A 14,735-nucleotide genomic window follows, 5' to 3' on the forward strand; every position below is an offset into this window, starting at 1 on the left:
TGTAGAATCTGTGTGACAGGAGGTAAATAAAGCACTGCAGTGTGTACAGCCTGTGCTTACACCAGTACATCCCATCCCATGTTGCTTTTCATGTGTCCTAAATCCATGCACCATGCCTGCACATAGCATTCAAGTTTACTTGGCCTTTGAACCTGTGCTTGGAGGCATGAAATGAGGTCAGGCTGTGCTTGTGTGGCTGGGACTTCAATCACTTTGCCAAAGAGGATGCATTTAACAGTACTCAACTGTCCACAGCCTGCAGTCCCTTGGTCACAAGTCCCCTGAGACAAACACTGCTGCCTGGAAACACAGTTGTTTAGATGAGTACCTTACAGAATGTTAGTATCCTCTAGGATTTTACTCTACACTGTAAACTGGGCTCCCACAAACAGGCAAGTGTAGGAAAAGCAAGTAGGATTCACAGTGCATTTTCTCAGCTCAGCACAAATGTTTGGGACAGACAAGTCTGCACTGTGGGATGTTCAGCAATACACACCCTCCTTCAGGTCTGACATTCACGCAGCAAAACTGGAATATTGCACCATTTATGGACCACAAAGTTGGACTTTGCTTAGGGTTTGTTACAACAGCGTGCTAATGATGGTATAGCTGATCAGCTCAACCCTTGCTGGTAAATTGTTATCCACTCAGTGAAAAGTGTTGTATAAATTAGGCTTGGTGCTGATTCTGTCTGCATGCTGAAGGATCTCGTTTCGCTGTAGTATTTTATTATTTTAGTGAGAACAGGCTATGAAGCCAGTTGTTTGCTTCAGCTGGATGCAAATATTCTTGCTCTGCCTGTCACATTCAGTAGCAGTTTGAGCCTGCTGTATGTTCTGGGCTGAAATCATGCCTGCTGGGAGAGGCCACAGAGGCAGGATGGGTATTTAGTCAACAACTGGTTGATTGCAACTCCTGTGACAAAGGGAGTCCGGATTAGCGGTTTCACTTGGCTTGTCAGAAGATGGGAGCTGATGAGATCACTGATCTAGCTGGAAAAAAATAAGTCAGCAGGGGGAAATTATCTCAGCCTCTTTGTTGACATTACTGTGGAAAGCAGTCCTAGAGTTGAGTGGTGTACATTGTTATTTTTAATACTGTCAGCTAGGAAAATTCATTGCACCTTCATTATATCATATGTTATTGCAGGTACCGTTTTGGAAAGGGCAATTCCTGCGATATGATTCTGATCTCCTATGTACTATTTTTGCACAAGAGCAGTTCTTGAGACCTTGCCTCCATTGGCAGCAAGCTGGGATATGAATTTACAGCACTCTAGCTATTTCATGTTAATTCATCTGGTGTTTGTCTCTGAGGATGATATTTCACTCCACTTAGAATGTGAATCAAGCTGTGCTTCACAGATACCCACAAAGAAAGCTGGTGCAACATAGTTTGCCCTCTGTACGTTCACACCCTTTTTCACAGGACACTAAATTCCTCTTGCAGACAAGTGCTCCAATTCAGTGGGGTGATTTCAAGCTTAAATCAACCTGAATGGGACAACATGGCTCCAGCTGAACTGATAGTGTTACAGGGATGCAGCCATTGCAGTGCAAGCAAAAACCTTAAATCAAAATCTGCACTTAACCTCAGAAATTCCATCAGAGCACGCTTCCACTTCAAATTTTCACCCACCCAGTTTACATAAGGCTCCCGTGTATCCTATCATGAGTCATTACCCTTTTCAGACAGTCTTTTCTGCCATAAACTTCAGGAAAAAATTTTGTTTCAAAAGTAACCTAAAAAAAAAAAAAAAAAAAAAAAAAAAACAACAACAACAACAACAAAGGCTACTTTCAGATCCCCACCATTCCTTTAGTTCCAGTGTAGACTGAAACAGGTGAATTAGTAGCCATGTGGGAGCAGAAAACTTCAGTAGGAGAGGGGAAGTAATGCCTGAGAAGGGAGAAACATCCTATAGTCCAGCTTTGCCACTAGTGAAGTGTGCTCTCTCTGGAAGACAGTTTGATGCTTTATTGGTGTTAATTGTGGCGGTTAAGGGGCACCACGCATCCTGGTGCAGCACTCAGCCTCCCTGAGGGGCAGATCTGTTGTTATTAGTGTTTGGGGTGCCTCTGCATTAAAATGGGATTAATAAAATCTATCACCCCTGAAATGTGACCTTTCACACAGAAGGCTGGAACTTCACAACCTGTAAGTGACGTTTCACTCAGAGAGATTTTACTCAAGTGACAAACACATACAGAGACGTACAGCCTTCAAAACAATAAGGACAAAAAAGATGAGACCCACAGAGTACTATTATTCTCTACTTTCATAGATGGGTAAAAGTGGAAACAGAAAAACCAAAAACCTCTTTCTCAGTCATTCCCCTTAATTTCTCTGGTGGAAGAACTCTATTTGGATATCCAAGCCTCATCTCTACCACAATGAGATCAAAACTTCACATGATTTTAGTGCAAAAATTGAATATACCCCTCACTTGTTTTACAAAAGCAGGCAGCAGCCCTTGTATCAGGTAAGCAATTAAGCCAAGCAAATAGACAACTGGTTTGTGACTCCAGTGACCAGAAGGTCACTTTGCTGCCCTCTCACAGGCTCTAGGGCTGCTTAAATCCCTTCTCCTCCCTCTGCTTTGGTCTCACAGTCAGGAGCAGGGCCAACACTAAGCTTGGGCTGCCCATGCCAGTTTGTGAAGGCCCCTTGCTTGAACCACCCCTTAACAGGGGAAAGGATGCATTTCTTTTTTCAGGTTTGAAAATGGTACTAAAAAGAACTGTTTCAGTGGCTGCAGATAAGTAGTATTTTAAAATGAGGTAAATGGTTCGATAATTTTAAGGAAGAGAAGATTTTGCTTTCGTTTTCACAACTTCCTACAAGTGCTTTTTTCTGGTGTATGCTCCGCATTGATTTTGCAGAGCATGTGTAATTGCAAGACTTGTTTCTGAAGGAGGCAAATGAAACTTTTTATAGCATTTTCAGGCTACTCATTAAAGTACTGTATTTAAGTGAAACCTAATTTATTTGGTTTATTGGTAGTATTACTATTATTACCAGGTTCTAAAATTAAAGGTAGCCCATCTCAGTCTGAAAAACCTGTGAGATCCTCAGCATTAACAGTAATTTTCTTCTTCATTTTCTTTGGCTACAAAAGTCAGAATGTCTGCTGTCAGTCCTCTAACAAATGGCAGAAGTAGCTCCTAAATGCAAAGTAGCAGGAAAAGAACAAGAAAAAAAGTTTGATTCCCATTTTGTCCAATACCCTTCTCCTATCCGTTTAACATTTTCCTTTGACCCTGAACCTCTTTCTCTTAAAAAAACTCCCATCTTTCTGTGTGCTTCTTGTTAGCTCGTGACTGTACAGCCTGACTGTAGGGCACGACCGGTGAATCATAACAGCAAATGTCAGCAGGAAAAGATCTCCAGTAGCCCATTAGCTGTTTGAGTTCATATTTATTATTTACTGAATGACCGTGAATAATGAACAAGTTGCTCTAAATGATTACAGATTTGTGGCTAAATCTCTATTAAAAAGGGAAAATCAGTTGAAGCAATTACAGAATTTATTTACAAGGAAAAAATTGCCTTTGTCTTTTTAATATTACATGGCGTAGACGTAGCAACAGCAAGAGAAATAGAGGTAATTGGTGCAAATTGATTAGGGATACAAAAAATGAAAACTCTGAAATGACAGAGAAGTGAAAGAAATTCTCTCAAAATGCTTCCATGGAGATATCTGCCCTAGTCTTTGTGGGTTAGACTTATCTGAGCGAGTTATGGTGATGGAGATTGTTACCCAAGTTTTTTTTACAGTCAGTATTTAGAGAGTTAAATTAGGTTAGGTAAATCCCATCCTAGCTAAATACAGCTAATCTTTTGACTACCAAGCCTAATTTGTGCTTGAGTTTGGGCCTAATTTTTTTCTCACAGGAAAGTGGATCAGGTCAGGAGTGCCACTGGTGCAAAAAGTCTGCAACCTTGTCATTTAGGCATGTCCTCCTAAATGTAAATGATAATTCTGTAGCTATCAAAGAAATGGACAGAGAAATCATAAACTGTACAATTGAAGGAAAATACCAGCTCCTAGTACACAGATTGTGTAGCAAACAACAAAAGGAACCTATCCTAAAATAGGAGAGCATCCAAATATTTTTCTCTTGACTTTGTTGAGCACATGTGGTGACGCCTCTTCATGCATTTGCTTGAGCAGTTCTCTAAATCAGATTCCATTTTAGGGTCGTAGTCTTGAAGATTATGTAAGAGCAAATTGTGGTTTTATCTTTCCTGCTTAAAGAAGTTATGTGGTATCAGAAGTCACGTTATCAAGCATTATCCAAAGCCTTATACCTGTTAAAACATCATGTTTAGCATCATATTTAACTAACTCTAATTTCTTTCTCTCATTGCAGAGTCAAAGGTTCTCCAAATTAATATGGCTATTTGAGTATTTTTAGGCAAGAGCCTATTAATGCTGATTTTTGTTTGTTTGTTTTTTGTTACAAAAACATGCTATAGCTAAAGCTCATGATGGAAGTAATTTGTAATATTCAATGACCTCATTTTGTTTTGTTTTGCTCACTCAATGCTAATGTGTATGATGCCATGTGAAATTCGCAGACGAGCCTGTCTGCAGGACTCATGGGAGCCATAAATGGATTAAACCTCTCACTCCCTACTTTGGCAAGTGATCAGTTACATTTAAATAAAGGTCAGTCTGTCTTTACAAAGAACACACTGAAAGCAAGCTTAATAGCTTTCCCTACTGAGCCTAGAACATAACTATTTGAAGCATAATTAGCAACAGGGTGCCAGTCACTGATTGTGCTTTTTACTTGATTTTATGTCTGGGGACTTCTAGTATTCCCCATTAGCTTTAAGAGGGGGCACAGTGCTAGTTATCAAATTGACAGTCTTGACCTGGCCTCTGAAAGCAGCTGTAAAACATTGTTGGGGAAAATTAAGATGAATGCTGAAGCCAGGTCTGTAATACTGCTACAGATTGGACATTTGAGGTCCATGCCACAACTCTAAATAACAAAATAGCTAAAATATCTGACATACATGAGAGTGTGGACTTCATTACACTAAACACCAGGTGATAAGGAGATATGCCAGCTGTCCTATTGTCTCCACTTATGAGCTCTGTATTGTGACTTCGTTATAAAATACTCCATACCTATTCTTTTCAGCATAACAGAGTGACCAGCTCTGCCATCTGTCAAAGTACAGATTTCAGGGAGGGTGGAGTGAATCAGCAACAACTGCCCCTACTGTAAAAAGTGCTGACCACGAAAGGGTTATTTTGTCAAGTTAATTAAATTCTTAGCTTGTATGAAGCATTTAAGAATAAACATGGTTATAGACTCACGTCACCATAGAATGGTTTGCGCTGGAAGAGACCATCAAGATCATCTAGTTCCAACATCCCTAATATATCTTGTGGTCTTCCAGTTCAAAACACCTCATTTGCTTGGGGTTTCTTGGCTTGTATTTATAGCCCTTGTAGCAAAAGTGAAAATTGTCTACAGGTGGAGAGAACAGAGATGATACAGCAATTTTGGTACTCTGCAGACAGCCTGAAATTCTAAGAGAGATCTGTGAATTACCTTGACCTTCCTAACTGGAGCATCAGCTTGAAAAGTTCAGTGATTGCACTTCAGTGTTAGCAGCAGCTAATTTAGCACTGATCATTTTATATGGTACTATCAGAGAAGATGGGTAAAAGCAAAACACAGTGGACTGACTTTTGGGAATTTCTGGAGATAATCCAAGAGCAGACCAGAGAAGCAGACAAGTGACAGCAAAATCAGCAAAATAATAAGAAGGAGGAGGAATTAAAAGGCACCAAAGAGGCTGGGATTATATGGAAAAGATCTCTTAAGTAGAGATGAACGTTATAATGAATTATTATGAGAAAATATCACCATCTCACATTTTAGGTGTTATTCAAAGACTATATTCTGTTTATCTCTGTGTAGATTGCCAAACTACTTTTACTTCAGCTCCTCTCACACAGTAGATGGTCAATGGCTGCATTCTCAGCTCAGGTTCACTACCAGGGAGCAGAGGTCTGGGTCCTCCAAATGTATCTTCACAACATAGGAACTGTAAGAGGAAGATGGCCAACCAGGGATTAAAATAAAAGGATGTACTTTTCCTGATTTACCTGCTCTTGGGGGATTTACCTGCACACAGGATTTTAGGTCAATGGGTTTTCTTTTCCTTTTGTGAATGGCATATCCATTTTAAGAGGCAATTAACTACATTACAAAATGTAGACATTGCCAAGAAATATAGGGCTGTATTTGGTTTTATAAGGTCTTAGATATATAAAGAAGACCAATGCCTTAAGCAGCTTCATATCGGTTTTACCACTCTCCTTCTCTAAAATTCATTTGTGCTTTTGTTTGTTTCATTTCTAGGATTTCTTTTTCCTGGCAGAAAATTTGTACAGGAAGTGGAGAAATCAGTAACTGATTTAATTGATAATTTCCAGCTTATGTGGAATTTTCATTTTTTACAGATTTTCTACAAAGCAGCCAACTAATGCTCTGCTTCCAGCACAGGCACTTCAAGGTCGTATTTCTTTGTTTTCACCTCAGGTCAGATACCATCATCAGGAAAAACTAATTTGAAAGCATCTTCCATCACAGGCGCTCGGAAATAATGAAATGAAACAGCCAAGCAGAGTAAAAAAATCCTATTTCTTTAACCCATGAATCCTGTGCCAGCAGTGCAGAACTCTCCTCGAGCTCTGGCAGTAAGGTTTGCTGGGCAGGTAGCAAACGTGTTTCTGTGGTTTACACCTCCATAATCATTTCTCTCTTCTGCAGGACATTTCCGTCAAGTACTCATAGCATCTGGCTGTGTCTCCTTTGAGCCTTTTATCATGTCCACATTACTTTTTTTCTGTGCAATTCAGGATTTGAATACTTTAAACACTACCTTTGTTCTCTATTGTAGGTCATGGGTTGTATGGGACTTTTGAAATGTTGTCCTCCTGGAGAAAAACTAGAGAAGACCAACACGTTAAAGAGAGGACTGCAGCTGTATTTGCAGACTCCATGCTCTCGTTTTCTCTCACCACTGCCATGTACCTGGTCACTTTTGGAATAGGTGCCAGTCCCTTCACTAACATTGAAGCAGCCAGGATTTTCTGCTGCAATTCCTGTATTGCAATTTTCTTCAACTACCTCTATGTACTCTCCTTTTATGGTTCCAGCCTGGTGTTTACTGGCTACATAGAAAACAACTACCAGCATAGTATCTTCTGCAGAAAGGTACCAAAGCCAGAGGTATTGCAAGAGAAGCCTGCATGGTATAGGTTTCTTCTGACAGCCAGATTCAGTGAGGACACGGATGATTCAGAGGAAACAAACACTTACGAGAGTCATCTTTTGGTGTGGTTCCTGAAACGCTATTATTGTGACTGGATAACAAACACTTACGTCAAGCCTTTTGTAGTTCTCTTTTACCTTGTTTATATTTCCTTTGCCTTAATGGGCTACCTGCAGGTCAGTGAGGGGTCAGACCTGAGCAACATCGTAGCGACTGCGACTCGGACCATCGAGTACACAACTGCCCAGCAGAAGTATTTCAGTAACTACAGCCCGGTCATCGGGTTCTACATCTACGAGTCGATTGAGTACTGGAACACCAGTGTCCAGGAGGACGTGTTGGAGTATACCAAGGGCTTCGTGAGGATATCTTGGTTCGAAAGCTACTTAAATTACCTTAGGAAACTCAACATATCCACTGGATTGCCGAAGAAGAATTTCACTGATATGTTGAGGAACTCCTTCCTGAAGACCCCTCAGTTTGCCCATTTTTCAGAGGATATCATCTTTTCCAAGAAATACAACAATGAAGTTGATGTTGTGGCCTCCAGGATGTTCTTGGTGGCCAAGACAATGGAAACCAAGAGGGAAGAACTTTATGACCTCCTGGAGACCCTGAGGAAGCTCTCTCTCACCTCCAAGGTGAAATTCATCGTTTTCAATCCATCATTTGTGTACATGGATCGTTACGCCTCTTCAGTGGGAGCCCCCTTACAAAACTCCTGCATTAGTGCTTTATTTCTGCTCTTCTTCTCTGCATTCCTGGTGGCAGACTCTCTGATCAATGTCTGGCTCACTCTAACTGTTGCCTCGGTTGAATTTGGAGTTATAGGTTTTATGACCTTGTGGAAAGTGGAACTAGATTGTATTTCTGTGTTGTGCTTAATTTACGGAATTAATTATACAATTGACAACTGTGCTCCACTGTTATCAACATTTGTCCTGGGCAAAGAGTTCACAAGAACTAAATGGGTGAAAAATGCCCTGGAAGTGCATGGGGTAGCTATTTTGCAGAGCTACCTCTGCTATATTGTTGGTCTGATTCCTCTTGCAGCTGTGCCTTCAAATCTGACCCGTACACTGTTCAGGTGCTTGTTTTTAATAGCATTAGTCACCTTCTTTCACTGCTTTGCCATTTTACCTGTGATACTGACTTTCCTGCCACCCTCCAAGAAGAAGAGGAAAGAGAAGAAGAATCCTGAAAATCGTGAGGAAATAGAGTGTGTTGAAATGGTGGATATGGATAGCACGCGAGTGGTTGACCAAATTACAACAGTCTAACTTGATTTGTTGGTTGCTTTTTTACACTAGGTCTTACTGAGAAAAAAAGAAAGAAACCAGTACTGGCTAAATGTGTGGGGACGGGAAGGAGGTCGGAGATTTTTCCCCTCCTTCCTCTAAGCTAAATCCAGGAATATTCAAAATTATGGGAGAAATTAAAAATAAATTTTTTAAAAAAAGAGCCAGGGTATTGTACCTTGCTCAGTTCCTATAACAGGAAATATGGGAGAATTTGCACACCCATGAAAAGAGAGGTTAAATTTTAGATGCATGAAGTAAGATCTAATGGAAGAAGTTGGGTTCTTAAGCAGTCGTCTGCATCACCTGTGCTGCAGATGCTGCAATTATTGTGGCTAAACCAAATCATGTTGAAAGGTCAACTGTCAAGGCTGAAGTAGCACTAAATGTTCACTGGATGTTAAGGCTTTACAAACTTTCTGCACAGCAATAACTCAAGTGAGTGAGTCAGCTCTTATAAGTCTTTGCCATCACATTTAATTTTTCTTTTCTCCCCTAATCTAAACATTTATGCAAGACTATATAAAAGATAGCAAACTGTACTGGGAAAGAAGGCAGTACACAGCAACCAAGTGCTTTCCAAACACTTTTATGTTATGAATCACTTTTTTTTTTTTCTGAAAGTATCATTATTTTTAAATGGAAATCATCCCTTGTAACATTTTTAATCATGGTTTTATAGCTGTTTCTTTTTCTTATAAAAACAAAAAAGAACAAAAAAAAAAAGAGCAAAAAAGATCCATGTGACTCTGTCACTCTAGAAAATATATAATTCTATTTTATACATGTCTCGCTACTAGTTAAACATGTAATCTGCTTTACCAACTGTAATTTTGTTGCACTCTACTAAGACATGTGAGTGGATCTAGCAGCAGACAGAAGATGGTGTACTGAATATTTCAGCACCAAAATCCATGATACAAACCTCAAATACTAAAATGTCATCATGAAAGTGAATGTTAGGGCTCTTCTAGTGAGAGCCTATTTCAGGCCATTCACTGGTAATGCACACTAAGAGGATTAGTGGGTAGTTTTACATAATGTATAACTTAATCCCTCAATCTTCCTAGAGTACCTGTAAAGCAATAGACCTTGCAGCTATGGGCTCTTCCAGGAGACAGTAGACAGTAAGAGTTGTGTGGAACAAACCAAAGGTTGGGACCATGGTTTAGCAGCAGCAAGTTTAACAACGTCCCAAAGAGCCCATATCTAAAAGGCCTATTGAAAACATCACATCTGAGAGAGAAAAAAGAAAAAAAAAACTTTAAAAGATTGCATTACTGAGTCGTTTTGGAGCCATGAGTTCTAAATCAATAATTCTGTCAGCATCTATGATGTGGAGTAATACAGATAAAGCAGCATCTCTTCCCTCCTGTGGCCCGTCCGTCCTTAAGAGCGACAGGCTCATTACTGCAAGGTTTTATCATGTGGTTGAACCCCAGTGGGGATATGTAAGCCAATTCTGTAGGTTTTGGGGAGAATATTCTAACCATACATTGCCTGTGAAAACCCAGTAGCAGGAAGCTGGCCTGGTGTGTCAGGGGGTTTCATATGGACTGTTGCTTCATATGGACATGGTGCAACATGAATGTATTCCAACTAGACTCCCTTTTGCAGCTCATCTGGAAACTAAGAGTACTTGAAAAGTTTTCAGCATTTGGCACAAAGTTTGCTTCAATGACAGTATCTGGAGGGGAAGGGGTATTGCAAGAGCCATGGGGCTTGGAGCACTGGGAGCACCATGGCCCAGGAGGCTGCCTGTGGTACCTGTATGGTCACTAGGATGTCCATGGTCACAAACCCAGGATGTGCTTTATTGCATGAAACACCTCTTTAGCATCCAAATCCCAGTGACCCCAAAATGCCCTGTGCAAAACCTGCAAATGCCACCTACTGAATATGAATTTTCAGGCAAAGAGATACTTCTGATGCATCCTTCCTAGCGGAAAATAAGATAACCAGATATTTTGCCCTGAAGCAAAATGTTACATTCTCACTAGCAAAACAAGTCAGCAGTGCAGCTGGCAGCATTTACTTTCCCCTGGATAAGTCCCTTCCCGAACCAGAAGAAAGGAAGCTGTGTCCAGGAATGCACAGGCTCTTTGCTTAAGTAAACAACAGTTGCTTCAGTAGCAGCTGGGAAGCTGTAAAAACAACATCAGCCTTGGCAGAACACAGGCGGACACCTTGAAGACAGCCAAATGAATGTAAGGCTAGGAAAAAGATCTGTTTCCCCTGTTTTCTTTAGACTCAGACTTGGGGCTATGTTTTCCAGCCAAAAAGTATTCTTTAAATATACTTCACTGTAGATTTTCTGTGATCGTCAGTATGTTGTTTCAATACCAGTCACCCTGTCCCCTGGCTGTTCAACAGGCAGCTGCAGTGGCTTTTGAACTTCTGAGGGCATTAGCAAATTAGCTGAGACCTACAGTGGAATTGTAATTCTTCTGCAGTAATCTACTGACTCGTGGGACACTTGGAAATGGGACATGTGTCAAAGAGGTTGTTTGTACACTGCCGAGAGGAATACATGGCAAACACTGATTTTACACCTCTGCTATCCCTCATGCTATCACTTGCAAACACTAGATGCCAAGATAGTTACCACAAACCTCCTCACATCTAATTGCAGTGCACAGACAGGAGCATCTTTAAAGAGATGTCCAAAGACAAGCTTGCAGTTTCACAGATCTCTTATTAAATCTCACCATGTGAGGCCTTCAGAGATCTTCAAGAAAGGTGATAAAACCAGGGCTAAAATTACTTCTCTATCTCCAAACCTGTCAGAAAAAGGATGTGGAGGCATTCCTGTGACAAAATGCTACAGAAGAGGCTTGAGTGTCCACAGAAGGCAGGGTGAGAAGTCATGCAGTCCACGCCCTTGCCACCAGGGCAGAGCCAACAACATTTAAATAATTTCTGAGGGATGTTTGTCCAGCCCATTCCTAAAAGTCTTCTAGGGCAGATTCTTCTCCCAGCTGTTCTCCCCCAGTGCCATGTTACCTTCTGCAGTAACCAGTAACTCCTGCTAGCCACCCAAGACTGGGATGGAGAAGAGGAGCCACGCCCCTCTCCACACAGGGATAGGACAGGCAGGAGGCTGGATCTTCCCCAAAAGAGAGAAAACCCAGAACAGAGCCAAAACCAACTTACATACATTTTTCACTGTGTTTCACATCAAGCTGCCATTCTGTTCTCCACCTCCAGGGTTGGCAAGGTACAGCCACAGCAGTGTCTAAGGTGCACTCAGCCCAGATCCATGAGACTTCTGCCTGAATCCTGATGTGTCTGAGGGATGCACCAAATGCTCCTTCTCTGCAGGTAGCTTGAATACCTCAACATGAACCATATTCTCAAGGTTTCAGACTATGCTAAGCCACTTTGGCCTTCCTCCCCTTCAACTTTTTCCTCTGGAGCAATTATCTTCACCAAAGTCAATGGATGTCCCTGCGCCGATTGATTAGTAGGTGCAGATGCAGCACTCTCTTCTCAGTCCAAAGCACTCCCAAGTGGCTAACTGCAGAAGATTTTACCCTTGCTGGTGAACCTCCAGCTTGGAAGACTACCTAGGCTTAAGCAGATTTTTGTCATACTCTTAACTGGCTTTTTAGCCCAGGTATCACTGTGGTTTTGTTTGCAATATAGATGATCCAATTTTTTTATAAATTCAGTGAGTAGAACAGAGTATTATACACTGTCAGGCACTGACTAAAATCTAACAGTGAAAGTTTTAGCTAAGGCTAACAAGACTGTGTAGGACTATGGCTCACTGAGCACATATATCTTCTACAAACATTAAAATTCCCATGCAGTAAAGTATGGTGTACAGTATATTTTTACTACAGGGTAAGCATGGGGGAAAGAGCCAACCTACGTGCATATGACCCTCAAGATCAATACAGTTTTCTTGTAATATAACTTCTGATGCGTTAGCACAAGTCCACTTTCAATTTACAATTACTCTAACTGGAGAAAAAAAATTAAAGAAAGAAAATCTGTTATAGCTGGAATAACTATGCCATAAAAATGAATTGATGAAGACAGAATTTTCTGCCCAAAGCAGAAATGTGGAAGTGTTCTAGTTAGATTAAAATTAGAGCAGGAAATGTTGAGAAAAACCTGTCTGTCAAAGAAAAAGAGCTTCTTTTCCAAAGACAAGCAAATACACTTATCATGGTCAACTGCATGAACCTGGAGGGAATACAGTACCAAAGTGGCCTGAGGTTATGTTGAGTCACGAGAGGATTCACATCTGCTCTCAGAAGCCTTCTGAGCCAGCACTGAATTCAGGTAAAACATGTACTGTAAATTGAAAGGTGTACTTTTAAATGTTTTTTGCTAGGCTGACTATCCTCCTGTGAGCCATGAAATCCCACATCAGCCAACACCTTTATTTTTATTCGAAGGGAAAACAAAACTAAGTGGTGGCATGACTGGGCAGAGATCAGGGGAGTCCAGAAGGAAGACTGGCTTCTCTGAAAAACAGAAAGCCAGCAAAGCAAGTGGGTTGTGGGAGAAGACCTGGTGACTTCAAGACTTAGCAAAGTGGTGGGTTTTCCTATTTTGTTAACTCGGGAAGCAAATATGTTCAGGGAGACAGACACACGGAAGGGAAATCCGAGTCAATAGGAGACAGCTCTGGGTTTGCTGTGGACTCGAGTTACAGTAGCTCTTCTGGCATGGTTGGGAACTGCAGGATGGGAGTGTGGGAGGGGCAGGGATGGCACTGCTGTGTGGACACTGGGGATGCCAGACCAGGGGCTGTGGTGGTGCCATTTCCCTTGTCCCCATCCCACAGCCCTGCCCGGGGGTTCTCGGGGTGTGCAGCCTGCAGAGAGCATCAGCTCCCGTGCAGGAACAGCTCCTCACAATTCTCACACTGTGGCAGCACTGCTGGTGGGTTTTGCGTGGTAAGGCACAAGCCCTGTAGGAAACCACTTTCTGGAAGCTCTTGGTTAGAAAGAATTACCGAGAGCCTTTTCCTCCCCTGCCTTTGCACATGTTAAAACACTGATCCATAAAAATCAGACTGTACAATTTAGCTGTGTAGGGACAAAGTATTTCTTTATCCCTACATTTATCACAAAAAGTACTTGTCATTTATTTTCTTATAAATATTGTGAAATAAGTAAGCCTTTCTGGGGTACACACAAGTCTGATGAGAAGGAGACAGGGAGCAGGGAGAGCCCCTTCTCCTTCCCAAAGGTAGGAAGCATCTTCCACCCATAGCCAGGCACTACACCATCACTGCATGGCACCCCCAGTGACCCCAGCTCAGTGGAGTGGGGAAGGCAACCTTATCCCCTCTACCCAATCTTAGTAGAGAAGCGGGAGAAGCTTTAGCTCCAAACTGTGGGGATGAGCCCCCAGGAAGCCCCTGTGAGCCCCATCCACTGCCAGGAAAGCGCAATGGCGAACTTCATGTTTGGTTGGGATTTTTTGAGAAAGAGATGGCAAAAGTATCCCAGGAGGGCATTTGAACACAAATTCCTGTCTATGGTGCGTGGGTTGGAGCAGAATGGCATGCCCTGACATGCCACCCCTTGCCCTGTTGTCCTGGCACAGCTTCCTGCCTGGAGAGAGGGCACCTCAGCATCACATGCGCCTGCCTGGGGCAGCCGCTTCTCAGGCACACGTTGTTCTGATGTCGTTGGCATTCTGCAAGTCATTACCTTTTTTTAATTTTTGGGATAAAGAGAAAGAAAAAAAAAAAAAAAAAGATCGGCAGAAACAGTTCTAGACTATTTAAGCTCCAAGAAGTCTTAATCTGTGCATCAAATAAATGGCTTGCAAGATGTCAGGGGTTTTCATTTAGGCTTTTTTTAACCTATTTTTACTATTTTTGTATTAATTTAGGGGAAAAATTGTATAATGAATCTCAATGTATAGCATAAGCCTAAAATAAAATGGCTGTCTCTCTCTTTGCTTCCTGTGCTCCCAAACTGCTACCGAAATCCCATGCCATCACCAATGCAACAAACTGATTTTCCTGGCCTATCCCAAATAATCAGGATGAGCATGCTTTCCAAGTCCCCACAGAGAGGGGTGGTGGAGTAGTTCAGAGGCACTTGCTTAGCACAGAGCCAGTGATGTCCCCAGCATGATGGGCATGCTGCTTTTCCAGGAGCCCTTCTT

General features: G+C 41.7%; 1 protein-coding gene across 1 annotated transcript in view; it reads left to right on the forward strand.

Annotated features, from left to right (window-relative positions):
• PTCHD1 (patched domain containing 1) overlaps positions 1-14,519 on the forward strand; it is a 39,613-nt gene extending 25,094 nt beyond the window's left edge. The window contains exon 3 of the mRNA XM_066176943.1: positions 6,928-14,519. Within this exon, the coding sequence (XP_066033040.1) occupies positions 6,928-8,582 (1,655 nt within the window). The 3' untranslated portion in view covers positions 8,583-14,519. The remainder of the gene's footprint in view (positions 1-6,927) is intronic.
• The last annotated feature ends 216 nt before the right edge of the window (positions 14,520-14,735 follow it).

The sequence above is a fragment of the Chamaea fasciata genome, unplaced genomic scaffold (assembly GCF_029207755.1).
Source record: "Chamaea fasciata isolate MVZ Bird 193981 ecotype frontalis unplaced genomic scaffold, bChaFas1.0.hap1 SCAF_2, whole genome shotgun sequence".
Taxonomy (NCBI): Eukaryota; Metazoa; Chordata; class Aves; order Passeriformes; family Sylviidae; genus Chamaea; species Chamaea fasciata.